The 27,994-nt window shown below is 42.3% G+C and overlaps 3 protein-coding genes across 8 annotated transcripts in view; all 3 read right to left on the reverse strand.

The window, feature by feature from the left end:
* Window positions 1-24,588, reverse strand: LOC116065632 (coiled-coil domain-containing protein 183). 3 transcript variants are annotated; one of them, XM_031321170.2, is made up of 14 exons: window positions 24,577-24,588; window positions 12,825-12,938; window positions 12,240-12,346; window positions 11,615-11,782; window positions 11,154-11,258; window positions 9,701-9,823; window positions 8,584-8,739; window positions 8,467-8,503; window positions 7,742-7,842; window positions 6,498-6,658; window positions 4,788-4,947; window positions 3,979-4,104; window positions 2,135-2,204; window positions 1-252 (listed from the first exon to the last, which is right to left on the reverse strand). In XM_031321170.2, the coding sequence occupies exons 2-14, from the start codon at window positions 12,886-12,888 to the stop codon at window positions 116-118; spliced, it is 1,515 nt and encodes a 504-aa protein (XP_031177030.1). In that variant the 5' UTR covers window positions 12,889-12,938; window positions 24,577-24,588; the 3' UTR covers window positions 1-115. The 3 variants fall into 3 exon arrangements, with proteins under 3 accessions (XP_031177030.1, XP_035851729.1, XP_031177031.1); XM_035995836.1 differs by lacking the exon at window positions 24,577-24,588 and having other exon boundaries at window positions 12,240-12,273; window positions 12,316-12,346; window positions 12,825-13,025; XM_031321171.2 differs by lacking the exon at window positions 24,577-24,588 and having other exon boundaries at window positions 12,825-13,015.
* zgc:64051 (leukocyte surface antigen CD53) lies at window positions 15,556-20,542 on the reverse strand. Of its 3 annotated transcripts, none has more exons than XM_031321175.2 (8): window positions 19,674-20,542; window positions 19,171-19,287; window positions 17,939-18,088; window positions 17,767-17,841; window positions 17,506-17,616; window positions 17,296-17,403; window positions 16,845-16,928; window positions 15,556-16,400 (listed from the first exon to the last, which is right to left on the reverse strand). In XM_031321175.2, exons 2-8 carry the CDS (start codon window positions 19,231-19,233, stop codon window positions 16,332-16,334), a joined length of 660 nt encoding a protein of 219 aa, XP_031177035.1. In that variant the 5' UTR covers window positions 19,234-19,287; window positions 19,674-20,542; the 3' UTR covers window positions 15,556-16,331. The 3 variants fall into 3 exon arrangements, with proteins under 3 accessions (XP_031177035.1, XP_031177034.1, XP_031177033.1); XM_031321174.2 differs by having other exon boundaries at window positions 17,939-18,127; window positions 19,171-19,252; window positions 19,674-20,535; XM_031321173.2 differs by having other exon boundaries at window positions 17,939-18,127; window positions 19,674-20,321.
* The window catches only part of lman2lb (lectin, mannose-binding 2-like b), a 7,580-nt gene continuing 365 nt past the window's right edge, over window positions 20,780-27,994 (reverse strand). Inside the window, exons 2-9 of one of the 2 annotated variants that reach the window (XR_004895980.1) lie at window positions 27,543-27,661; window positions 27,061-27,178; window positions 26,270-26,352; window positions 25,871-26,032; window positions 25,444-25,558; window positions 25,194-25,316; window positions 21,117-21,544; window positions 20,780-21,080 (exon numbers count right to left, since the gene is read on the reverse strand). Coding sequence is in view for 1 of the 2 variants with exons in the window: in XM_031321172.2 (XP_031177032.1) it covers window positions 21,402-21,544; window positions 25,194-25,316; window positions 25,444-25,558; window positions 25,871-26,032; window positions 26,270-26,352; window positions 27,061-27,178; window positions 27,543-27,661 (863 nt within the window). In the remaining variant the exon portion in view is untranslated. Of the gene's footprint in view, window positions 21,545-25,193; window positions 25,317-25,443; window positions 25,559-25,870; window positions 26,033-26,269; window positions 26,353-27,060; window positions 27,179-27,542; window positions 27,662-27,994 lie in introns of both variants that reach the window. The other variant, XM_031321172.2, reaches the window with a different exon arrangement.

Raw genomic sequence — 27,994 nt, forward strand, 5'->3', positions numbered from 1 at the left:
TAAATGTCTAAGGAAAACACTTTCACAGTTATTTAGTGTAGAAAGAAAAGGAATGTCTGTGGATCAGCGACAATCACTCAGTCCTGCTGTTCTCCTCTTTAATCCATTAGTGTCTCTACTCCTTCTTCTTAGCTCTCCTCGACGACTTCTTGTTCTGCTCAGCTTCGATCAGTCTGCTGCTGCAGCGCTTGATCTCCTCACGGGATGGACAGCACTCTTCCTCATCATCATCATCACTAAGCTGGAGAGCGTCTGTTAGGAAAAGGGATATTCTCAGTCAAGACATCTGGACACATGCACGACTGCACTGCATTGAATGCATTCCTGATATTTACTATTTCTCCTGTAAAACATGATTTTAAAGACACTTTGAGTTTTCACACCCCAGATCTAATCAGTCAACATCGGGAAGCATATCCATGCTCTTTTCTCTTGAATTCACTTGCTAAAGTCTTTTATTGTTGAGTACACTGTGTTCCAGCAGCTTGTGAACCGTGGCAGACCTACTTCTGTGATTGGTTGGATATGTATCTGTGTCCCAACCAGCAGCGCTGCCCACCAAGACTCAGGATCTGTCTAGACCTACGCTGTAAAGTGTCCTGAGATAATTCCTGTTATAATATGACACTATAAATAATATAAAATTGAATTGAATCCCACCTGAGCATCTGGAGCAATTGTCTCTCAGCAGAGGTAACAGTTTGTTTAAGGTTGGACGAGCAGAAGGGAACGATGCTCCATGTTCCATGTGGAATGCTTGCAGGCCAGGCTGAAGCTTTGTGCCTAATGCTTGAAAAGTGCTAAATACATGAAATTATTATTACGATTATTATTATTGTTTGAAAGCATCTGGGTGCTGGCAGCTCTAATAGGCCGTTTGTGTCTTCTGTCAGTCTGTGAACAACGTGATTGGCTGGCGGTGGGCATGTTTTCACTAACCCGTCTCGCTTCCCCGCAGACCGTTCTCAGCATGTGTTGTTGCACGGTGACATATCAGAATCCCATCTGCACTCATCACTCCATCTTAGAAACAGCTGGGACACTGTGTACTGAGGAGAAGAAGGGGCCAACGCCAGTGGGATCATACAGGGCACAGGGAGACATGTGACTGCCATGTTTGAGCCAGCTTGAAGAACTCCATCTGTGTTTTTTAAGGTTGGACGAGCAGAAGGGAACGATGCAGGCGAAGCTGAACGAGGAAGTTTTCCGTGTGGAATGCTTGCAGGCCAGGCTGAAGCAGTCTCAGGACATGTTGGACGCTGTTGAGCGGGGGGGTCGACAACCTCTACTTCAGGATGAGCTGTGTTCCCGTGGAGGTCTGGACCAGGACAGTCCTTTTGTTTACTGCTGTCTTTAAAGGACAGACTTTCTATCTTTATACAGTTTTTCTTTCCAAACGATTTTCCCAGTACGTTGTATTTATGAACTATTGATTGTTCTTAGGAGTTTGGGACCTATAGTGGTTTCAGACTCCTGACACTTTCTCAGATCTGTACTTTCCCATTGTGATGTTTGTGCACAATCTAATACATGCAGCTCTATAGTTAGCTGCTGTAGTAAAGCAGACTCGCTGACTCACTGTAAGAAGCACATTCTGTCCATTGCATCTACAAAGCATCATTATCTCTTAGCTCGGTGTAACCACAGTACTTCAGTAAAGCAGGAATACAGCTGGCTTGTTAACTCTGATCTCAGAGAGAGTGACTGCTGTGGGAACATACACCAAGGCTATTCTCAAACTTAACTAAAGAAACATGTTCCAGAAAAGATGACTGATTTTATATTACTCTTACATTTAACAGCTTCTTTCTGTTTTCACAGAAATGAATTATATGCCTAGACATATATACTGTAGTATATATACTAGATATAATATATAAATTGCTCTTACACCCCTTAAAATCAAGTGGACCTCGTGACCCTGCAAAAAGCTTTGGTGACCCTGAGGGGGGTTGGGACCACCAGGTTGGGGACCAGTGCTGAAACCCTTTGTACCATTTCAGCATTGTTAGAGTCATTGTAATAAAGTGAAGTGTGCCTTGACTCTTAGATGTTTCTAACTGGAACCACAGATCCTCGCTCCTGTGTATTTCTCTTTACAACACAAAGCTGCTGAACGCATCCTGTTACTCACATATCGGGGAGCTTGGTCTCTTGATGTTCCTTGACTCCATCTTGTTGAGCTGTTCGAGCAAGCTGTGAACCTAAGTAAGACGGAGACGCAGAGGCAAAGGTTAACCAGATACAACAGACTTATGCTCACAAACAACTTGACTTTTCCCAAAAGAGAGACTGGAAGCTGAGAGGCATTGCAACATTAGGAGCTACAAGAAGAAACACTTTTTTTAAGTTGTTTTGATGGACAGGGAATTTATTGATTTGTGACACCTTTAAAGTGCTCATATTATGCTAATTTTCAGGTTCATAATTGTATTTAGAGGTTGTACCAGAATAGGTTTATGTGGTTTAATTTTCAGAAAACACCATATTTTTGTTGTACTGCACATTGCTGCAGCTCCTCTTTTCACCCTGTGTGTTGAGCTCTCTGTTTTAGCTACAGAGTGAGACATCTCACTTCTGTTCCATCTTTGTTGGGAGTCACACATGCTCAGTAATACTGCTATCTAGTCAGAAGCAGAGTATGAGGGCGTGCCCTGACAGTAGCTAGGTAAGGACTACTAGCCAGTCAGAAGCAGAGTATGAGGGCGTGCCCTGACAGTAGCTAGGTAAGGACTACTAGCCAGTCAGAAGCAGAGTATGAGGGCGTGCCCTGACAGTAGCTAGGTAAGGACTACTAGCCAGTCAGAAGCAGAGTATGAGGGCGTGCCCTGACAGTACCTAGGTAAGGACTACTAGCCAGTCAGAAGCAGAGTATGAGGGCGTACCATGCTAGCAGCTAGGCGAGCATTATAACGTGTGTTCCAAAGTGACCACGTTTGTCTCTGAAGTAAAGGCTGGACTACAATAGAGCTGTTTGGAGCAGTTTGTGAACAGTGTTTTCTGTTGGAGATGGTAAGTCCCTTTGGGGTGGACTTTGGGCTTTTTCACTTTGTAAACCTGTAACGTGCACAAAAAAGATATAAAACACAATAAAGGAAAGGGAAAAAGCCAAAAGGCATAATATGAGCAATTTAAAAATGCATCTTATAAACAACTGATAGGACAGATGCATACAATGTATAAGATACACTTTTATAAAAAACTGTATATCAATCTTCTCATGTAACTGTGCTTTAGACAGAAATACTGTTTGCAAAGTACTCCTTTCGTAGTTATATAAAAGTAGTGCCTGTTGGGAACAGGTCGATGGCTCGGCCCGCTCATCCAAACGACTTCTCACAGGACACTGAGCAACACACCTGCCATCACATAGATGTGTCTCCGTGCTATGTTAGAGTATATGCATCATGTGGTAAAAGCTAGCTATTTGCTTCTTTGCCAGGCTATTTCCAGGAACAAAAGTGTTCATTCTACAATGTCTGTGAAATGTTTGAGTTTGCTACAATCTCACATCTGCCGTCTCTCTGACTTTATCTGTTCTTTAATGTTTTGTAGCGAGTGATGGAGAGCCAGCTGTACCCAGCATGCCATTCAGCGGTGTTACAGTTAATAGGGTCCCCTCTCAATACACTGCACAGTGTGTACATAATGCACTACAAATACATATATATATCTCAAGATCTTGCACTGACACTGCAATACACCCGCCAAGTGAGAAGACGATCAGATGAACGGTTGAGGAAATCGACAACAGTTAGATGAATAAGTGGAACATTTTGGAAACAATCCACTTTAAAGATGTGTAAAATGTAGGTACTGGCATACTTTATACTTCATTACACAACTATTAAATCAGGGTTAGTGTTAAAGGACCAGCTGGTGGAAAACTATAATAATAATAATAATAATAATAACATCAGCAGAAAATGTCAGACACAGCACATTAAGCCGATGAGATGAATGAGAGAAGTGTAGCACCCTCTCTTGGTCCAGGCCGCTGATCTCAGGCTGGTGCTTGGATGCTCTGTGCAGTAGTGTTGGTAGACGGGCGCTGATGTCCCTGAGTTTGTCCATGCTGTCAGTACAGGAAGCTCTGGGCAAGCCCTGCCAGTGGGACAAACATGGATCAACAACAAGCAAAACAAGATGTAAAGATCAGGGAAGACAAGATCATCTCAGGAGAACTGGCTGTCCTTCATCAGGTCAACATGTTAACGTGTCCAGTAACACTTTGGTTTGGCACCAAACACCTGCACAACTACACCCATTCAGCCTCAACCGTGCTATGTGCTAATTAGCAGATGTTATCCTAATCATTATACCTGCTAAACATCAGTGTGTTAGCATTGTCATTGTGAACATATTAGCATGCTGATGTCAGCATAGCAATACTACGGATTCTTTTGAGTGCGCTGTCGATGGACACTATTCACCCACAATGCAATGCACAAAGGAAAGAGAGGAGTTCCTCCGGCTGAATTGTTTTAGAATAAGTTTTAAATGTCAATGAGTCAGCTGCAGAAAGGTCTTGGTGAACAAAAACAAACTTTCTGTTTGTGAAGTTTAAAGGGCATTTCAGTCGCAGTTTGTATCACATATTGGGTCATTTCAGTCAGTTACTATTTACTACTTACTATTAGTATGTAATGTATGGATATATTATGGTAACAGCGCAGTGGCTCCATGCTGGAACTCTTTCAGGGCTCACATGTGAGCAGCACTGTATAAAGATAGAAAGTCTGTCCTGTAAAGACAGCAGTAAACAAAAGGACTGTCCTGGTCCAGACCTCCACGGGAACACAGCTCATCCTGAAGTAGAGGTTGTCGACCCCCCGCTCAACAGCGTCCAACATGTCCTGAGACTGCTTCAGCCTGGCCTGCAAGCATTCCACACGGAAAACTTCCTCGTTCAGCTTCGCCTGCATCGTTCCCTTCTGCTCGTCCAACCTTAAAAAACACAGATGGAGTTCTTCAAGCTGGCTCAAACATGGCAGTCACATGTCTCCCTGTGCCCTGTATGATCCCACTGGCGTTGGCCCCTTCTTCTCCTCAGTACACAGTGTCCCAGCTGTTTCTAAGATGGAGTGATGAGTGCAGATGGGATTCTGATATGTCACCGTGCAACAACACATGCTGAGAACGGTCTGCGGGGAAGCGAGACGGGTTAGTGAAAACATGCCCACCGCCAGCCAATAACGTTGTTCACAGACTGACAGAAGACACAAACGGCCTATTAGAGCTGCCAGCACCCAGATGCTTTCAAACAATAATAATAATCGTAATAATAATTTCATGTATATAGCACTTTTAAAAGCATTAGGCACAAAGTGCTTTAAAACATTTACAAAATATAATGAAAGAATCAGAAACACATGAGAGCCCATACAGAACAGAACAAACTGGACAATGGAAAATGTTTGGAAGTATACTAAAATGATGATACTAATCGAACATCATTTAAATATCTGAAGAGAATAAAGTTCAAATAAACCACCATAAAATAGTGATATAAAGAGCAAATATGAAGTGATCCGATATGGAAAAGAAAACATGGTTAAGTGTCGGCCATATAGTTAAACAGTGAAATTTACCCCATGAGATTAATAAAGTATAAATTATTATTTACTAAAGGATATTATTATTAAAGGTCAGTTTAGAGGTCACTGACAGGGAGGCTCAGTCACCATGACTACCGTAACAGCTTCAGAGAGCACAGGATGATCACATGACCAGCGGTCAGCACTGTGTGTGGACAGAGCAGCTGGAGAAGAAGAAACACATGAGGTCTCTATGTCTCTGGCACTGACTGCTCTCTCTCTCTCTCTCTCTCTGTCTCTCTCTCTCTCTCTCTCTCTGTCTCTCTCTCTCTCTCTCTGTCTCTCTCTCTCTCTCTCTCTGTCTCTCTCTCTCTCTCTCTCTCTCTCTCTCTCTCTCTCTCTCTCTCTCTCTCTCTCTCTGTCTCTCTCTCTCTCTCTCTCTGTCTCTCTCTCTCTCTCTCTCTCTCTCTCTCTCTCTCTCTCTCTCTCTCTCTCTCTGTCTCTCTCTCTCTCTCTCATTCAGCATTTCTGAAGAAAGGACGCGTGTTCCTGATGTCTGGTTATATATTCTACTCTGTTATACACTTGCTATTAGAAGCTGAAACCCTTTGAGATTTGAACAAAGTTAAACAACAGTTACTCTGGACTTGCATCATCGTAACTTGGTTGGTCCATATCCATAAAACTTACCAATGCTCCCTTGTTTAACTACCAGCTGTAACTCTGCCGCTGTTACAACAGACATGTAGCCTCTATTTTCCAAACCACTGTAATATTATAACAATTATTCCAGGACCAAATTATTTTGAAATGTATGGGAATTGTTTCAGCTCTATATAAATGATGATGTATTTGAATGAAAAGTGGTGTGCCAAATTAAAATCTGACTGTTGGTGACTGAATATGATCCTGAGGACTACCATGTGATGGCTGGATAAGTGTGGAGCTCAGCAGCAGTACCTTGTGGCTGCAGGTTGGGCACTGAACCTGAGCTGGGCGTACTGGAGCTCCAGATGGGCCAGGGCGTGGGCCTCCTGCCGGGCCAGCTCCTCGTTCTGACTGACCTCGGTGAGGAGCTGCTGCCTGGTGGCTCGCTGGGACACCACCTTGTTAACTAGTTCCTATGAACACACCAGAGAATTCAGCCAGACAACAGTGGTTTAAATAGGACATACTATCATGAATATAAGGAGAATACTACAGGCATTGGGCTGTGTGTATAAGCCACGCAGCTACTGTGGAATGCAGTGAAGGGCATATTTGCAGAGTTTCAAATGAAGATTAATACATACAAAATGTGCAACATGTGTCCTCAAAAACAAACGAAAGCTAGCTAGCACTACAAAACCAAAAGCACACAATTAGAGCTTCTAAAAATGACTTTAATGCTCCAGCGCTGATTTAAAATGATATGATGCGTCCTTTTTGTGAATTTACTTAAAGAAATAGTCCAACATTTTGGGAAATATGCTTTCTTGCTGAGAGTCAAATGAGTGTCCATGAATATCCATAACACTTCAATGTCTGTGTATGACTCAGCGGCCGGTGGCTAGGGAAAAAGGTAGCCTGGCTCTCTCCAAAAGTCCCTAAAGTAGAAAATATGAAGTTACTTTTTGTGTTGCCTGGCAACTTCACAGTGACGAGACTCCAGCAAATCGCAGCACCCGACCAAGAAACAGTTACCTAACACCCATACAGACAGATCTTTAGATATTTTTATGTATATATATGTGTGTGTGTATCTCTGTGTCCCAACCGGCAGCGGCACCACCAAGAGTCTGGGTCTGTTTAAAGGAAGTTTTTCCTCGCCAGTGTTGCACCAAATGCTTGCTTTTGGGGGGAATAGTTGGGTCTCATTTTGTCAATTATAGAGTGTGGTCTAGACCTACTCTCTCTGTAAAGTGTCTCGAGATTACTCCTGTTGTGATATGACACTATAAATACATTTGAAATGAAAATTGTACTGAATTATATGGCAGCAGTAGCTCAGTCTGTGGGAGCCTGGCCTGGGGACTAGAGGGGGGTTGGTTCAAGTGCCAAAGTACGGAGGGTTCACTGGTAGCTGAAGTGATGGCAGGTCCCCTCCTGGGCACTGCCGAGGTGCCCCTGAGCAAGGCGGCGAGTGTGGAACTGAGTGTGTGTGTGTGTGTGTGTGTGTGAGCTTCAGAGGGGGGGGGAGTGTGTGTGTGTGGAGGAGTTGGTACCTGCATGTCAGCACAGCCCAGCGCCTCCCTCAGAGCCTCCATCTCCTCCACCAGCTCCATGTCAGCCTGTGACGCTCCGCAGATGTCATAACCCTGATGATCTGCAGAGAACACGCAGCACAATGATTATTATAATGGTTACTGATCACAGGATCATAGTGCAGGAAACATACTGCTCTGTTACACTGATGGACGAGTAGTTTCATGTATTTTCATTGTACATTTGAAGTGATGGGAGTATGGTTTTAAGTTAAAGAAAGATAGGTATAACATCTACAGCAGCTACAGCAGCAACAATCAGTCATTGCTGCTGCTGCAGCTCAGTGAGCATCACTCTTCAATCCAACAGCTTGATACTGACACGGTGCAACAAGAGTTCCTGTCAATGGTGAAACATGGAAATAAAACAAAATAAACAGAACATCAATAAAAATGTGATTATATTAATACGGAAACATATTGTTCAGATCTAGTTCTTATGGGATTCTGGTTCAATTTTAGGACCTGAATACTGATAATGGATTAGTAAAGGCTCTTTTGCTGATTTTCATCCTATTTACCACCCATGTTAATTTGATCCATGCCAGTGTAGTGGCTACTTCTGTTTTTCATTAAGAGACCTGTAGAGTGTTTGATTTGTTACGACTCGAGCAAACATTTGGTTGATAATAAAGCTGGTGTGTCGGGACAGACAGTCACATTCAACAAGTGCTCTGTTGCAATACCTGTGACAGGACTTGAGAGTGCTTCTTCTTCAATTTCCTGCATGTGAAAAGGAAATATGACAACAATAAATGAACCATAAACAATCAGTTATTTGGATGTAACTTTCCCATTGTTACCTGCTCTTTGAGCCTGCTGTGTGCTGTGGGGCTCAGGCGGCCCAGTTGTTCCATTTGCCTTTTCAGCTCCGTTTCTTCTGCACTCAGTTCACATAGCTCGATATCCATTTCTCTTTTCTTTCCCACTGTCTCATATTCCATCTGAACCATCATGCCCTGATGGGTCAGAAGAGAATGAAAAACACAAAGACCATTACATTAATCTTTAAAAGAACCAAGGCAGCTGTGAGATTTGGCTTTAGGTCCAGTACAACCAAGAAAACTTCACACTCAACCAACAGTCTGAAAAATACCAAAAAACATTCAAACATCCAAATCCATGTGATTGCTCCTTTAATTTAGTTTTACGTTGAGCACAGGGAGATACAATGCACCGGGTGAATACCGCGTTCTCACCTGCCCTGACGAACCGCACCAGCGGGACAAACGAACTCTAGTGCGATTCAACCGAACTAAAGGAGGCTGGTGTGAAAACGCCCTAAGAGCAACCATCGACCTTCAAACTGAGCCGCACAACAAAAGGCCATCACTCACTTACTTAAAGAAGTACATGTACTGTGTTCATCTTTAAACTACTTCCCCTACTCGCAGTAAGGACAATATATGTGACAGTATCTAATAAAATAAATTAACTCAATAAACTCATGTAATCATGAAATTCACATCATGTCATCTGATATCATCAGCATGCTGATCCAGGGGCGGGTCTAGAGGGGGGTGGGGCGGGGTGGCTACTTTTTAAGTAAATTAGTTAAATAATCTGTTTTGCCAGGTGATATAATTCCAACATCCACGTCTCTTTTCTTCTAACGACATCATTCAATGCTAACAACTGTTTGATGGCTTGTCTTCAGTTAAATGTGGTTGACTCGGGTTAGAGTTAAACCAGTGGTTCACCACTGATTTGATCTTCATGCTGACTTCACTGTTAGGGAGCACCATGTTAACAGAGTATGGTTTCTCTTCTCTCTGCAGTGTGCTATTCTTCATCTTGTATCTATCATTTGAGTAGTCAATTTAAATTCAATTCAATTCCATTCAGCATACTTCATAGAAAGATATAGTGAAGAGAAAGTGTTTCCCATGCAGGAGAGAGTGGAGCTGCAGACAGGCTTACCAGAGTGCAGTCTGCAGCCGCGGCGACTGACTGGAAGTGTTGGGCTGCTCGCTCCACCTCGGCCTGGCCAATGGCCACCGCATGCTGCTTCTGCTCCAGCAGCTTATACATCCCACACACCTCCTGAACACATACAGACACCAAACATCAGCATCTGGCTCAATACTGCTTCACATGGGGCTAGCATGTCAATGTGCTTCTACTCATGGTGGGCTAATGGGCTAATGCTAGTTCACATTAGTCCATAGGTCAAACTTTCCTTTCACATCTCTGGTTTCCTCAAGAAGGAAGCATGACATTGTTGGAGTTTGGTTTTATGGAGCCCCAGACTGCGCAATATCAAATAAATAAAAGACAGGAAATCAATGATCATATGATTAAATCATATAAAATATAGAAATGATTCAAACTCCTTCAATATAATTGAATTAAATGTCATCATTATTTTATTAAGAGTTTTCGTTATTGTATTGTTGTATTATTCATTTTTATTTTATTATATGCATTTCTTATTTCAAAAGGCTCTTTTTCAAAAGTTTAATATCAGCATTTCTCCAAATGACACGTTTACGTCATGTAAGCGTTTATTTCATGATGTTGTCACCCCCCCTCACCTTTCAGCCAATCATGTACATCCCTGCATCTCTTAGCTAGTTAGCTCCCGTTAGCTAAAGCTAACACAATGCTAACGTTATTCTAGAGGCTGCTTCTGTAAATAACCACAGTACACAGACACAACACGCTTGACTGAAGCCGCCCCACGCTGCGTAAATGCGCTCGTCTGTTCTTAAATTAATTTACAAATTATTGTTTTAAAACAAACAACAATTTATTCATAATACTATTTTATATCGACCTATTTATTTAAGTAATATTGTTGATTGTATTTTGCTGAGTGTATGTTGAGTTCTAATCAGTGATTTCATTGACTACTTTACACTGACATCAACAAGACACACACAGAGCTAGCCAATGAAAGCCTCTGTGCATTGATGATGTAACTACATGTAGCAGTGTGCTGGTCCATGTCCTCTCTAACCTTATGGACCCCAACAGTACAGAGGGGTAAAAGAACTGGTACCAAAATACCAGTACGTCAAATATGCATATAAGTTCAATGTAGAGTCAGAGGTGTGGCAGTTTTAGAGACAGTACATCCTGTGGTTCTGGACTGTCTCAGTGAAGCAGCAGCTGCTAATTCATCCAAACTTTAAATAAAAACTCTTTTATGTAGGAGTGATACTGTATATTTTTTCTTCAATCTTGCTTTACACTCTTTAGTTATAGTTTTTAATGGATGTATCCCAGACGTTTTTTCCTATTATTACCAAAAGTAAAAATAATGCTAAGTTCCTCTTATCAGTATGCATTGATAGAGTTTCTGTATTGATAAGCAGCTATGGATAAAATATTTCTGATAGTGGTTGGTGGAGTATAAAACAGCAAAGCTCACCTGCTGCAGGTGCTCACGGATGTGTTGATAGGCCGTCTGGATTTCCCTAGCCTCTGTGGTCTTCATCTTCATCTTGTCCAGGTTGTTTTCCAGCTGTCGTATACACTGACATTACAAGTGATAGTGATCAATGATACGATAGGATAACAGAAGATATGTTGAAATGTAAATTAATTCATCCAGCGTTAGCTGTTCCCACAGACATGAGTTGTGCTGAGCAATTTCTGCTGGCCCTTCTTTAAACACACAGGTGGTCAAGAGCGTTTTTTCCCCCTTATCCCAGCATAGATATATGGTGTAGATCAAGTGAAAGGCATAATCATATGTCAAATGTCGTGTTCGGCTGCCCCCCAAGTGTCAAAAAAAGAAAAGAATGTGGTTTTAAGTATTTTTCCATGCAGTGTTTGTAGAGGGGGGGTGACTGTAGCGGAGTCTGGACATGTCCTTAGGTACACACATACCTGCTTACATGTGTCTTCACTGTTGTAATTTGTCAGCTCAAGGTTCTTTGCTTTCAATAACTCCTGCAGCTCTTTCAGCTTGGTCTCTTTCTCCTTTACAGCAAACAACAGCCTGTTGTGCTCATTGATCAGGACATGCCTCCTCCGCTTTTCTTGTTCAATTCTTTTCTGAATGACAGGAAAAGAAAACAGATTACATTCAATTCAACTTCCATGTTCACCAATCAAAAGCTCTTCTTAGCTAATGAAAAGTCAAAGTGAAATTGGAGGTTTGTGGTTTACGTAGACACTACAGTGCTAGTATGGTTTAAAGGTGCAGTAAGCTATGTTAATCCAATACACTTTTTGTCAAATTCACTGAATATCTCCTCAGGGTTACCTAGCTCCATATTTTCTGTTTGAGCTGAAAAATAATCACGTGTTCCTACACAGCCCTGGCTCTGTAAATGGGAAACAAACTGAAAGGTGCGCTGGGCTCTTGCACTCCTTTAAATCTGGTGGGTGGAGCTTCTGAAGGGGGGGGGGGTATCTATTTGGCAGTTCAAATAGCAACAATCTTTACACAGCATTGCTTACTGCACTTTAAATGTTTTGCTAAAGGGCACTTCAGCAAAGCAAACTTTACCTCCAGAGGTAGTCCTGCCTTGAACAATGGCTTTTGTCTTGTCGTAAGTTTGTCATGGCTGTCCAAGACCAACTTTGCTGCACCATGCTCTGCTTTCATCTGTTTCTCTGGAAATGAAAATGGATTTGATTCATAGTGTTTTCATAAAACAAGCTAATCCTTAAGTATTCCCATGACTTCCCAGCCAGCTAGACTTTCCAGCTCTCCTTGAAATTAATAGTTTTATACGTTAACACTTGTGCAATGCATTTTCTGCAATGGCTTACGTAAGGAGCATTAGCTACATTAACATTAACATGTCAATTTTGTCATTTAACACATGCACATATCTTAAGCTTTACTCACCCATAGTGTTAACACACAGTATAAGTTTAGTTAGCAAGAATCACTCTTTCTAATACAGCTACAGCACAATGTTTCAACGGATACTTGTTTACAGTAGATATGTTAAGCAAGTCAAGTTAACTAACACTGTGGCTCATATATTCGTCATTTTATTTCATAGTGGAGTTTCCCCTCTTCTTTAAATCAAAGATTTAAAGTGAAAAACAAGCTGGTGGTTAGCTATGCTAACTTTTTAAATACCTGAGGTTTTGATTTGACGCAGAGTCCTTGAATCTTTCGTCTTTGTAGAGGAATCACAATCCATTTTTATTTTTTCACCAGATAATCAAGCTAGCTGTTACCTGCACGCAGTTACTCCGCGTGTCAATCCTTAAAATAAAGATTTCAGTCTGGTTGATTTAGAATTTCTATTTGAATAAAAACAATGGAGTTGTGTGAGAGTTCAGCATTCAAGAATTGTGTGCATAGCTCCATTTTTTGTGTGTATACAATGGAGAAAATCTGTAGGTACAATAACTGTAGCTAACCATTGAAATTCTATGTGATTTTTTAAACATTGGGTCCTTGATAAGAAACTTGATAAGCCCTAAAGCTAGCTAATTAAGCTAGCGTTAGCCTTAGCCTAGGTTAGTTGAAAATACTGTCTGACTCGTTTTAGGGTTCAAGGTTAACTTACTGTCAACAAATGAGTCCCTTGATGCTACAAAACAGAAACCGCAGTGCTTTCCTGTGGTGCATTTTTTGAATTTGCATGAGGAGGAATGTAAACAGCAGCAACACAAACACTGGTGAATGCTCTGAACAGATAATATAGCTGCCATCTTAACATAAAAAATTCAAAATCAGGAAAACATTGTACATCAACTTAACTATGCTTGAGCCCCAAGCCGATCCGACCAATGATATCCAACCAATATGCACTACGCATAGGCGTCATAGCCTTGAATGATATGTAAAAAATAGAAGCTTAGCAAACACTTTATTTTCATTTAGCATTACGGCTGTCTTCCCCACCTAACCATTTCTGGACTAAGCTTGGCACAAAAACTAAGGAAATTTGTGTTGCATGTTCCTTACAAATGGGGCCCCATTTGTAAGGGAACTAAACAGGCTTTCCAACGGTATGAGAATTATTGCCAAAAAGCATTGTTACCACAGAGAAATAATCTACCAAATACAAATTTCCTTACTTTTTGTGCTAAGTTTATGTCTTATTGTCCAGGTTTAGTGACACGACACTCAAGGCATCTGAGAAGCATAGCACAATGAACCTGATATACAGATCACAGGACAGTCTTTCTACACACAGTACAGTTGTTTCCTCTCTCATTGGTCAGTACACGTCTAAACAGCGCCAAAAGCTCATTGACTATTTGCTGTGGCTGAAGGCAGTACTGCAGATCATCTTCCTCTGGCTGCTGGCAGTTGAGGATGCCCAATTCCTTGGTGAGAAGTGTCATTGAGAAATAAATTGTGAAAACAATCTGATAATTAATGTTTCCAACAGACAAAACAACAAAACAGTACTATATGGCAATAAGTTGAAAGGGAAGTAATTATGGATCAGTTACATGGAGTTACAAGCACATCTTTTAGGTTTATTTGACAAAGTTTTCAGAATTTCCTACATGTAATAAAAACAGGAATCAGTTCAAATAATGCATCTTAAAAATATGACCTTGACAGGATCCTACATTTGAGGGCCCAGTCTCAGAACAAAGACTGAACACAGTAAGGTCTAGTGTGTCTAAGTCATGTTTGTCTAATGGTGCATTCAGAACGAGGCATTTTCAGCAGCGTGATAACATACTAATTCATTGCAAAGAAGCAAATAGACAAAATGGTGCAAAGCTAATGGCGCAAACGCGCAATATAATCAACCGAGAAATTTGTGTGACACTGTGGCTTGAAAGCCAATCAGTGTTTAGATTCTCCTGATGTCCTAATGTTGCATCAGAAATGGAGGAACACATTACTGATGCTGTCTGTGGCACCCAGAGCTCTGTAGCAGCATTCTTTACAGAGACTGGATGAAAAAGGAGCTTTCTGGGAAGAGTAAGCGGGGAAGTTGGCCTACCTGGTAAACTCTGAAATGATGTAGATGGAGCAGCTACGATGTTAGCATAGCCTAGGAATGCAGCGGTTAACCGATTTCACTATTTACTGCGCTTTAAAACATCACGGTTACTTAATCGTAAAGGCTCCGCTACACCGAGTGTTAACTGACTGTTATGTGTAGCAGTGTGTGCAGTTCTTATTAAACCTCCTTGACAACATAAACGTTCACATTTGCACACACACACACACGGCACATCAGACGCCGGTCCGGTCACCGCAAGTATTGACTGGGGTTGAATGATGTACAACGGCAAAGAGATCTCCCCATCACATAACACAGGACTTTCACCCAGGAGAGCCAGGATCGCGTCCCGCGTGTGGTGTTTATTAACCATTTTTTTTAAGCCTTCCCCAATGTTCTCTTCCTAAACCCAACCCTTTTTTTTTTTTACATGCGTGTGACGTTGTTCTCGCAATGTCACGTTCTTGCGATAACCGTGTATGTTTACAACCACTGTATACAGCGTAGACATACACGTGGATAGCTCAAAATGCGTACAGATAACACACCATTTGGCTTTAGAAAGTGGCGTGTATGTTTACGCAAAGTCATGATGCCGTGTTGTGTGAACAGACCCGAAAAAGTAGGAATTCAGACTTTTTAATAATCGTCATCATGATGCTGTTATTTCGGCTTACTTCTTATTTCTTTATTGCAAATAAAAAACATCAAAATCTGTACTTCAAGTAAAGCTGGAAGCGGCAGTCATCCAGACGTAATGTTTACTTCCTGGAGAATGTGGGGAAAATCACCGTTGCTTTTGCTCTCCAGGTGATGTTATTCATCCAGACATGACGCTGTTTGACATATCTGGGACTTTAACAGCAGGTACAAAGCAGCAATAGTGGATATTTTGGCCATATTGATGATAGACTACAGCTACAGCTCTACACCAATGGGAGTAACGCGAGTAACATGTCTTTTCTTAGAGGGGAGCGTTTGACGCGCCTAGATATTCATTTTCAATGAGAGGCGAGTGGGCGGGGGCGAGGGCAGCTTGACAGGCAGAGCGACAAACGGGCTCAATCACGTGAAACTGTCGCGTTCGTGCTCGTCACACGCCTGCCCGCTGCAAGAGTTGGATTGTCTTGAACTTTTTCCTACGCGAGTGACTCAGGCGAAGTGTTGCTTACCATCTGAGAAAGACCTCAATGTGATTAAACACAAATTATTCCAATTAGATCTTACAATCAAACAATGCAATTAATGTGACGCAAATCAAATATTTGCGGAGGTGGGAATGCGCTACAAGTCTAGTTTGTCTAAGTCTAGTGTTTGGGTCTAGTTTAAAATGTTCTTGTAGTCTAGCACTCACAGTGGGAACAGATCTCTTGGGTCCGTGTGGGTTAGGACAGGCCTTATCATGTCATAACTTATCTACCAATTAAATGTCTCATATTATGTTTTTCATTTCACATTCAATGATCGGTCTCTTCATATGACATTTTCAATAGCGATAATAAGCTGCAATCATCAGTTTATATCTGGTCAAAGAATAACTGTTGGCTCCCTTTTTCATTGCAAACGTCGACCTTTTGGGCATTTGAAACAGATTAATAAAACTTTGATACAGGGAAACGCAACCTGTTGACATGCGGGAAGTCACTGTAAGTTGCAGGTCCAGTGTATCACTGGTAACCCAATCCACGTCGACTGAAGTGGCAAAAGAGAGGGACGGTGATGGACAGACAAATAAACTGTAAAACAAGAAGATAAGACAAATATACTTCAACTACTATTAAACAATGACTTTCAAAGAAACAAATTATAAAAGCTAATAAAACAAACTTAACAATGAATATAGTGTACTATTGTACTGGCTTTAAACTACAGGTAAGCAAAGCATGCTGAAGCTAGCTGTGAGCATAGGCCACTGCGCAAATGTGACACCTTACAGCTTATCAACATTTTTTGTATTTACAACAGGTCAAATTACTAAAGGGCTCACGCGTACTGACAAACCCACAGAGAATTATCACCCTCTATGCAGAGCTCCACACATTTCCCGTTCTGGTTCAGTCTCACTGCTGAGCAGAGCTCATGGCTTCTGATATGGCAGCCATTGTTACTTCTGTGCCACGGGGTGAATTCCCCCTGTAAGCTTCATACTAAGAAACATAAGAAGACTGAATGTACTGTACCTGTATGATAAACATGGTGACAACACCTGCACCCGTGTTAAGATAGTTTCTGGCAAACCAGTTCCTCAGTTTCACGAGACAACCCTGAAAGACAACATTTGGATGGTTATCATTTATTCATAGAGTAAATTGGCTGAGCATATGTGCATATTTACAGTTACATCAACAAATAAAATAGGAGGAGCAGACAGAGTCATGAGGACTCAATGACCGGGTTGGAGGCTAAATCAAATGAGACAGGTAGAGGACACCTGGAACGTCTGGAGGTTACAGAGGAGGACGGTTTGCATTTCAGATTATTATTAAGAGACTTCACCATGTCTTATTTTTTATTATCTGCAGGAAGGAACTCAAGAGCAAGTGCAAGCTATTTTTAAAAAAACAAACCCAGAATCGGGTCAAATGAGGAACACACAGTATTGTGTGTCTATCTATTAACACATAATAATACCTCTGGCCAGGGGGGGTGGAGCAGCGTGCTGCAGGGGCTGCTGCTGCAACAGGACACCGGGACGTTGCCCTTCCAGTCCGCCACACCATGAACTCCACAGCACCTGAACTGTACAAAGAAAACTACTTTGATGGAATGGACATGTGCTTCAGCTGGACTGGGGGAGGTGAATGAATAAAAAGAAGAGTCACAAAGACGAACATCATTTACCAGGTCCTGGACAGCATCAAAGTCATCTTTAATGGTTGTGTTGCTTTCTGGACTGGACTGTCTGTAGATCTCCAAGCTTCGCATCAGGTCTTTCTCAAAGTATGTGTCAATCTGTACAACAGACAGCCAGCTATATTATAATAGTATGTATTATTAAAGACATCAGCCTCTCGTGCCATGGCAGTACAGTATGTGCTGGCAGAAGGTATTATACATAGATATAGATATAAATTAATTAAACGTGTAGCTGAGCGCTCCTACCTCAGTGCTGTAGACCAGGAACACACAGGCCATGGCCAGCTCCACCAGCATCAGGATGAAGACCAGGACGAAGAACTGGAGCAGAGCAGATCCCATTCAGAGCAGCGAGTTTGCCAGGCTAATGTTTTTAGAACAATGAAGTAGACTTTAAGAACTCCTGTCTCATACTCACAGTGATGAGCATGCAGCGGTTCTCCTTCATGCCTCCTAACACTCCGAGGTAACACACACAGGTGACAATGGTCCCGCTGACCACCAGTGTGTGGGCGGGGTACACGGGCCAGAAGCTGGTGACCAGGGAGGCAAACTGGGAGTGAATCATCTGGAACTCCCCAAGAGCCACCACAAATGCCCCGCACAGCTCCAACACAGACACACACACACACACACACACACACACATAGCTCACGTTAGGATCCTGGATGTGTGACTGTACTACATCAATTATAATTAATATATAATAATAATAGAATTAATAAACCACAGCTGTCCACTGAAAGCTAGCATAACAACAATAAAACTTAAAAACCTTGAGATTCATTCATTTTATTTCCACAGGACAACCTTTTAGTAATTTTTGATCAAAGGGGCACTCAACCAATTTTACACATAAAAGCCGTGTTCCGAGCACGGAACTAGGAACCTTCTGAGGAACTGGTTGTGTTGAAAGTACAGGAAGCTTCAGGGCGGGGTTTGCAGGGATGGCCGTTGCTGATTGGTCAAACAGCTGGCTGCTTAAACTCGCCGACTGCTTCTTTCATAAAACAAGGAAGTACTCTCATTTCGATTTTTGACCATAACGAAGGGGAACATTTATCTTTAAAGTTAGGCTTGAAAGTTAAAGTTAGGGCAGACACACAGTAACACACGCAGACACACAATCAGACAGACAGACATGCAGATAGACAGACGGTCAGACACACCGACAGACACACAGACAGACAGACACACCGACAGACGGTCAGACACAAACACAGACACAGATGCAGATAGAGACAGAGAGACAGACAGACGGTTAGTGAGACTCTGAGAGTAAGTTCCTCCAATGTAGCACATATACTGACATCAGAACTCAGTTCTTTACGAAAATTGAATGTAAACTCCCAGACGTTGATACACTCTCTGACCAGACAAAAACCCAACATCTACTCGGAGAAAGTAGTGTGAGCGCTGTAGAAGCAGCGAGATATGTGAGTGATGTCACAGCCTGAGAGACAACCAGCACAACAACCCATAACATCTGGAGGTCATCTCCTCACACTTTACTCTCATTTAGTCCTCTACTTCATGGGTTTTTCTTTCTTACATTTGACACATAACGATTTTATATTAGTATACTGTTGTTTCTTTATTGAACCTATACAGCTGCACGCACATACGCACACACACTCACTCACTACCTACCCAGCACAGGAAGTTGAGATGTATCAGCAGAGTTTTGGAGCAGTTTACACAGCAGCGATTCATCCTTCCTGGTAGTTTCTCTCTGTAAGAGTTGACAAGTCGATGTTCATTCAAACACTGAAAGACATAATGTGGAGCAGATGATGCAGCAATCAAATAGGAGAAGAGTGTTTACAGGACACCACTGTTTGATATGGCAACAGAGGCACAATGCCCCCTGGGCCCAGTTCAGCTCCAGTTAATCATTGTCACCGCCTCTTATCTCCACATGAACCATTCCTTTGTCCCAAAATGTCGGAGAATGTTCAGCCACCACAGTAACATAGGTCTGTTCCTGAATATTTCTTCTCTTCATGTCACACTGATGTGGTGAGATAATGCCTACTCTTACACTACCAGCAATACTGAAATATAGCTTCATTACTCAACGGCCTTCATTTGGAAATTCATGGTGCAATTATAATTATAACATCAATCATAATTAAAGTGAAAAAATATCTTACCTTAACTTCGCTGTAGGCAGCAATAATCCAGTGTCAGATAATCCAGCGGATTGCAGCGAGCAGTGTGTTGGTGTGTCTGACCACAGACAGCTGGGAGCAGGAAGTGAAGTCAGGAGGAGGAAGGACACTGAGACTTGTGTTCTGTCCACCAACAGCTGAGAGGAAGAATCCACCTGATCAACGCTAACCAAGGAGCTCTACACACCAGTGACAAGCTGCAGAGAGAAGTCAGCATCAGCACACAAACAAATCCATCACCAGTTTATATGCCTCCTTTCTGCTTGTAATGTTTGATTAATGTATGTGGATTTCTTTTTGAAAACTAACTAGTGTCTTTGAGGATTGTAAAAAGCGCTATACAAATAAAATGCATTATTATTATTAGTTCCTGTGGTCAACGTAACTCTGTAAAGATGATCATGATACAGCAACAGTCCCAAAGTGACATCATTACAGTCATACTTTTGTTTTTGCTGTCATAGAGAGCCGTAACTGTTGTACTAGTGGGTACATGTTTGCATGTTAAAGCTTTTACCTGATTGTTGTGTTGTGTGGACTTTACATCCACAGCTCCATGTGCAGATGAACACGGATCAAACCTGACAGTGGTTCCACATTGAAGGGGGGTGCAGAGGCCCTGATTTAACAAAGGCCTTAATCACTGAAGACACTGAGAGCAGATAATAACTGACTGATATCTGATTAAATATAACATTAAATATAGATATGTATATACATTCAAAAGGGAAATCCGGACATTAGAGACATCAGTTGTTTGTGGGAGCACAGAGACAGTGGAGACACCCTGGTCCCCAGCGGGACGGTTCCATGGGACGCCATCAGCTGTGTGACAGACTCACCATGCTCCTGGATATTAATTAACAGAGAAAACTTTATATGATAACAAAGTTATATTATGACAAATTAATGACATGATGAAATAAACGGTTTCTATTTACAGGTCTGATTTTGTTAAAATGAAAATACATTTTGGATAAACCTTGACATTAACTTATCACAACTGAGAACTGTTGGCAACTTGAGAAAGTACATGGAGCTGAGGGAGTGGTGATGTCACAGAGAGAATAAAAGAGGAGCTCAAAACGTGGAACACGGAGTTAGGGCTCGTCTTTATTGGTCCTAGCTCAACACCCATTCTTTCTTTGACGTACAGCATAGAGCGTGATGTTTCATTAATCATACATTTACATCTTTTTTCTGTCTTATTTTATCTCAAATACATGGCAGCTCAAACATTTGGACTTTTCAGTGCAGCAAGAACAAGTCTCTGATGATCCACAGCTTGATCGGTCTCCACAGCAAATTAAGGCTGCACTTTGGCAGCACCAAGTGGCAGTCAGAGGTAATTACACTTTAAACATGATGTCAGTAAACTACACACAGCATCTGGGATTTTGAGGTTTGTCTTCCTGCTGGTGAAACTCATATGTTAAATCTACAGTGTCTCAGTTAGTGCACGTGTTGCAGTGCCATTGACATGATCCAGTTTCAACAGAAGACTTTCCACTAAAGCAGCTTTATCTCATTAATCTTCCATAACTCAGACAAAAAAAGAATATGTGGCCGCTGGCTCTTTGTGTTCTCTTGGCTCTGGGCTTCAGACCCATTAGGTTGGTCACTCCTCTGTATGCATCAGTAAGCTATGGCAGTCTTTGCACTGAGTGGTATATGTTGATTAGGAAACATACATTCTGAAGGTTTTTCTGATCAATAGAAGCGTTTGCGTCTGTTTTCCTTCCAGCGGCCGTAAAGGACCAGGCCTACCACGGCCAGCACAGCCAGGCCCAGGATGGAGAAGACCAGGGTGAAGAAGAACTGCACTCCGCTCATCCCTTCCTCCTGGACCTCCACTGCAAAGGCAAAGGATGAGAGATTCTTATCACACGCATCAGGGTTCCCAGCAGTGTTAGACAACCACTTCATCAACAGGGAGTTCTTTTTAAATTCAAAGCAAAGAGAAAGAGAAAGGGCCACCGCACACTGAAACAATGTGACCTGGTTACAGACCCAGTTACACAAAGTTAAAGGAAGGCTCCACCAGTTTCAGTTCACTGATGACAGGAGCACTACTTCGCCTCCGAGAGCGTCTGTTTCTAAAGTCTGAGAAAACACCCTGCTGATGTCATCAAAGTGTCTTTAATCTCATATTATATGACAGCCTGCATTTTCAGGGGAGTAATATAGATCTCCCCCCCCCGACATCTGGCTTCAGTCTGCACTGTGAAAGTTTACAATCAGCATTCATTTTGGGACAAAGACTGCAACAGTCAAAAGTATTTATCGGCTCCAGCTCCGATCGGCAGGGATGGAAACACGACACCCGGACGGGGGGGTAAATCACAACTTTCATTACCATATGATATTATATTGATTCTTTAGATATCAAATTAGTATTTGCTGATATTACAAAGTTGGTCACGATTCCATTCAATTCAGGGACCCGCAATCGATATCATGAGCCCATTAAAAGTAACTATGAGGAACTTTTCAATGTTTCTGAAACTGTGTAATGTTCCATCTGATGATCATAAATGACCTGTGACTAACAGTGAAAAGAACACTATATATACAGTACTGTGCAAGTCTTAGGCAGGTGTGAAAAAATGCTGTAAACTAAGAATGCTTTCAAAAATATAAATCATGATTGTTTATTTTTATCAATTTACAAAATGCAAAGTGAGCGAACAAAAGAAAAATCTAAAATCACATCAATATTTGGTGTTACTACCCTTTGCCTTCAAACCAGCATCAATTCTTATAGGTACTTACAAAAAGTCAGGGATTTTGTCGGATTGTAGTGAGGTGTATGATCAACCAATTCTAGTATATAGGTAGTTATACTGCATCAGCAAGGTCTCTCCCAGACAAAGATCTCAAAGCAGACTGGTGTTTCAAGATGTGCTGTTCAACCTCTTTTGAAAAAGCACAAAGAAACGGGCAACGTTGAGGATCGTAGACGCAGTGGCCGGCCAAGGAAACTTAGTGCAGCAGATGAAAAACACGTCAAGCTTATTTCCCTTCGAAATCGGAAGATGTCCAGCAGGGCCATCAGATCAGAACTGGTAGAAACCAGTGGGACCCAGGTACACCCATCTACTGTCAGGAGAAGATGTCCAGCAGGGCCATCAGATCAGAACTGGTAGAAACCAGTGGGACCCAGGTACACCCATCTACTGTCTGGAGAAGATGTCCATATTTGAAATATTTGGCTGTAGCAGAAGGCCGGTTGTTGGCCGAAGAGCTGGAGAGCGGTACAATAATGAGTGTCTGCAGGTAACAGTGAAGCAGGGTGGAGGTTCCTGGCATGTTTGGGCCTGTATTTCTACAAATGGAGTTGGAGATTTGGTCACGATTAATGGTACAGGCCTGTATGGAGAAATACAGGCAGATACTTATCCATCATGCAGTACCATCAGGGAGGCGTATGATTGGCCCCAAATTTATTCTGCAGCAGGACAACGAGCCCAAACATCCAGCCAAGGTCATTAAGAACTATCTTCGGTGTAAAGAAGAACAAGAAGTCCTGGAAGTGAAGGCATGGCCCCCACAGAGCCCTGGTCTCAGCATCATGGAGTCTGTCTGGGAGAACATGAAGAGACAGAAGGATCTGAGGAAGATCTGGGGTTAGTTCTCCAAGATGTTTGGAACAACCTACCTGCCGAGTTCCTTCATAAACTTTGTGCAAGTGTACCGAGAAGAACTGATGCTGTCTTGAAGGCAAAGGGTGGTCACACCAAATATTGATTTGATTTAGATTTCTCTTCTGTTCATTCACTGCATTTTGGTAATTGATGAAAATAAACTATTAACACTTCCATTTTTAAAGCATTCTTAGTTTACAGCAATTGTTCATACCTGACTAGGGCTGGGCGATATGGACCAAAAGTCATATCCCGATATATTTAGGTTGAATATTGATATACAATATATATCCCAATATTTTTTCCGCAAAGTGAGAGCAAATGTTCAGTCAAAGTCAAAGCCAAATATGACATGTACAGGGTGGGAAATTAGCACCCGCCACCAGCCAATGGCGGGTGCTTTTTCTAAGTGGCGGTGACTTTGCCTTGTATACCAGCCACAGTGGCGGTGGATTGTAAAACATTCCTTGTAACGGATTGGACAGCGTTTGTCAAAGAATGCTGTTGCTAAGTAACAATGCACAATGCTTATAGGAGTCACATTACGTTACTGCTAATGAATGCCCAACATTTCCGGATGTTGCTGCTTCATAATAAAAAACATTGAAATACCAAAATAACGGAGGACTTTTATTGTGAAGAACTTATAGGAAATGGAACCGTTCACAGCCGGGGCTTGACCACGCAGATTTCCGTCAACTCCAGACTTTTGTCGAGTAGTTTTCAGCACTAGTCCGTGACACCATTATAGTAGCTACACCACTTGTCACTTTTCTTTTCATAAGGCACACTGCGGGAAAATGAAGTTTGCAGTGAGCTTTGTTTCGGGGCTGGAGCTTTTTCAGGTTGTCGATGGCTTGCGGCTGGGGCTTCTGCAGCGCGCAGTTTGCCACTGTTTTAGGTAGTGAAAAAGATTTGTAGTGCTTCCACCCCTGGCTGTAACTTGTTTATGGCACCGCTACATATAACGTGATTTTGTTGCTCATCTGATACTATGAATCCGAACCATCTCCAAATTACTGAGACACTGCTTTTTCTTTTACTAACCAATTCCTCCTCCGCACGCTCTGCAGACGTTGTTGCTTCCTCCATGTTTGTTAAAGAGTGGCTGAGTGTCTGTTCCTGCCCCTCCCCCCTCTGTGCATGAAAGAGAAGGGGCGGAGGGGCGGGGAGCAGGGCAGAGAGCTCCGCCGGGTCAGCAGCTTGCTTGGAGCAAGGATCACAGCGCAAATTTGAACTACATCGATATATGCGATAAGGTCTAATTCCATATCACGTTTAAAAATATATCGATATAATTGTTAATATTGATATATCGCCCAACCCTATACCTGCCTAAAACTTTTGCACAGTACTGTGTGTATATATATATATATATATATATATATATATATATATATATTTTATTTTTATATAGATTTTAGTAAGGCCTCTGCCCGAGTCCAATTTTTCCGTGAAGTCACAGAATGATTTACAGCAGTTATAACGTCTCTACAGTAACACATTCTGACGGGTCACAGATTTCACTGTAACACCAGAAAAGCCTATGCAGCCAGGTAAAAGGTAGCAGGAGATTTCTTTATATACGTCTAACTGTATTTTAATAGATTTTACAAGTTATCTTTTGTAGTTATGGCTGATACTGATAAAGTGAAATGATTTAAAACTCAGTAATACAGTGGGTAATACATGCTTCCTCCCGTGGACATTACATTACAGCACCAGCCGCCACGCGCTAGAAAACCCCTTTATGACAGCAGGTGTGGTAAAAACACAGAGGGGCCGCTGGAATCAACACTGACTTAAAGACACATAGTCACTTTAAAGGCCCCGACACGCCGGGCCACGGTGCACCTACCATGGAACTGCTCCATGTTGTCCACTCTGGGGACAGTGACCTCGTCCTGGTCCTGGTCCCCGTCCTCAGGCGTCCTCTCTACTGTCAGCTGGTACAGCTTGATGGAGATGATGTCATGGTTATCTGGAGCGACATGCACACTGATCAACACAAAGCTCTGCCCAGTCACAGTTCCTCTCTCTATCCGTCCTCTCCCTGGGACTGTTCTGGCTGTAGACTTCTCTTGGAGTCACTAACCAGAGCATCATACCTGACAGGTCTCCGGTGGCCGAGGACGCACCCAGGAAGTAGCCGGCAGGCAGCCACAGGCCTGTGATGTCAGCACAGTCTTTCCATTCTTGCTTACCATCAACGTCCACCAGCAGCTGGGGGGGGGGCAGTATGAGTTATCGTTATAGACTTTTGTCATTTTCATTATTTTAGAGCTGTCAATGGAGATCCTTTAACCTAAGAGAACTTTCAACATTTAATTTCAACATGTAATACTATGTAACATGTAGATATAGTGTGTGAGTAATGTAACATGTATATATAGTGTGTGAGTAATGTAACATGTAGATATAGTGTGTGTGTAATGTAACATGTAGATATAGTGTGTGTGTAATGTAACATGTAGATATAGTGTGTGTGTAATGTAACATGTAGATATAGTGTGTGAGTAATGAGAGTGTTCAGACCGTCAGGCGCTGTTTGGAGTATCTGACGAGGAGAAAGGTGTCGTGGACTGCGTTGCGCGCCATAGCCGTACATCCTCCGAGCTCAGTGGGCCGTCCATCAGAATCGTGGTCATATGACAGAGTCCCGTTCCCCAGCATCACTGAGACATACGGGAAAGCCCTCTGTGAGGAAGACAGGGGGAGGTCAACACATCATGCCAACGCACTATTATTATTATTACACAGGTACATGTGTGTGTGACGAGACAACACGGGGTGGTCTGATGAACATCCTCAGCTGGTGTTTCTGATGCTGCCGGAGTCCCAGGCTGTCCTCTGCACATTCCACAAGCTCGCACAGAGACAAATATGACACACTGCTGATATTCGTCTGAGCCATGCATCACTAAACACACTCACATCATGGCTCTTGTCAGCATTGGGGTAGGTGTCCACAAATATCCCCAGTCCAATGAAGTTGTTCATGTTGCCGAACACAGGACCTGCGGACACACGGGGAGCTGCATCAGGGCTGTCATTCATACACACCGCTGCACTGAAATGCTCTGAAGACTACATGTTGTGTTGGCTTCCTTCCTCCTTCCTCCATGTGGCTGTTAAAGGAAATTAACAAGCAGTAAAACAGTAATAAAAGTAGCTTATGGTAGGGAGAGGCAAGTCTCTAGTCACATGATGAACACCTAGTAGCATACTATGTCTTATTTCCCTCACTATATCATAATGTATCTTAGTTAGTTCCATTACTTAAACCTCAGTCTGGGTGAATACTCAATTCTGAATGACTGCAGGGTGTACATATAAAAAGTGTTATAGGACACCTACTAAAGGACGGCGCTAACACACAAGCTGCAGGAAGTCAGTTACACTCTGAACTGTTTCACAGCGATCATCTCTCCTCCTGTTCACTGTTCAGCTCTCTACTTCAGGCTGCTGCCGACAGTAACGTTACACATGGAGGATCAATGACATGGCTGATAGCTAGCTTCTTGTTGTTAAACATACTGTCACATTATATTTACTGATTTCCAACCATACACAACAGCTTTGTTGAGCAGAAAGATAAGCCAACTCTTAATACTAGGCTTTGTGAATGTGGTCCTTTAACACATTGCATTAAAGTATTTTTAGCACCTAGTTCCTTTTCATTGAACGGGACATGCCCCCTGTAGAGTGATCCAGTCCCTTCCTACCATTCTGCATGCGGTCTTTGGTTAGCCAGATAGCCATGCCATCTCCATTGAAGTTCTTCTTTCCCACGCCATGGATTTTAAAGTGCACCCTAAGCTCCCAATCCCGCACCAACAAAGGCTGGAAAGCAATGGAAATGAAGACAAGCAGGTTACTTTGTGCTGCAGGAAGGAACGGAGTAACAGACTACCCTTTTCAAACAGGCTGAACTTGTGAATATGGTGTCAGTGTCAGTACACAAGGCTTTATATGATATTCATAAAATGATTACATGCACTGTCCAAAATCATCACCATCTACTAGCAAAAAAACAATGGATATCTACTGAGTGGCTAATAGAATGTTAACACTCACTAGCCATTTAGCCGGTGGACAAAAAAGTTCATTTTGGACCCTGATTCCATGACATCTAACTTTGATTTCAAGGCCGTGTTAAGTACTCCTGAGTGACTGTGTGAGGTTCAGGTGTGGCTGGGAGACTTACAACTCGACTCCAAACAGCTCCCTGTCTGCTCTGCATGTCAGGGGTCAGCCTCACGTGCTCCGGGGTAACCATGGCAGTGCCCATCAGATCCCACTGGGAGGAGCTGGAGAACCCCAAGCCTGCAACACAGTGACGTCACCTGTCAGCAACAGCATTGTACAGGCTTCTCTCTGGCAGTGGACAATGCAACACAATAGGCTGCTGACTGCCAAACTGCCCTCAAAAATAAACTCATCTGCACACCTTTCCTTAAACATTAGTATTACAATCAGTCCATACAATCTTAATATCACGGTTTAAGCTCAACTTAATAAACATCAACCGCAGCAACTAACGCTATCGTGCTGGGCTCATTAACAGTGACGTTAGCTCTCATTTCACGTATGGTGACGTCAGACGTAAGACTTGAAAACCTGAGTTAATTATTATACTCAGTAGCTAACATTAGCTAT

The sequence above is a fragment of the Sander lucioperca genome, chromosome 2 (genome assembly GCF_008315115.2).
Source record: "Sander lucioperca isolate FBNREF2018 chromosome 2, SLUC_FBN_1.2, whole genome shotgun sequence".
Classification (NCBI taxonomy): domain Eukaryota; kingdom Metazoa; phylum Chordata; class Actinopteri; order Perciformes; family Percidae; genus Sander; species Sander lucioperca.

Coding starts and splice junctions, on each gene's coding strand:
- zgc:64051 (XM_031321174.2), bottom strand. CDS start 19,233: ATGAATCGCTGCTGTGTAAACTGCTCCAAAACTCTGCTGATACATCTC. Junction 17,617..17,766: donor TCCTGGTCTACAGCACTGAG/GTAGGAGCGCTC, acceptor TCTGTTGTACAG/ATTGACACATACTTTGAGAA. Junction 17,404..17,505: donor TTGATGCTGTCCAGGACCTG/GTAAATGATGTT, acceptor TTCTTTGTACAG/TTCAGGTGCTGTGGAGTTCA.
- LOC116065632 (XM_031321170.2), bottom strand. CDS start 12,888: ATGGATTGTGATTCCTCTACAAAGACGAAAGATTCAAGGACTCTGCGT. Junction 8,740..9,700: donor CGGCTGCAGACTGCACTCTG/GTAAGCCTGTCT, acceptor CTGACCCATCAG/GGCATGATGGTTCAGATGGA. Junction 4,105..4,787: donor TGAGCTGTGTTCCCGTGGAG/GTCTGGACCAGG, acceptor TCCCACTGGCAG/GGCTTGCCCAGAGCTTCCTG.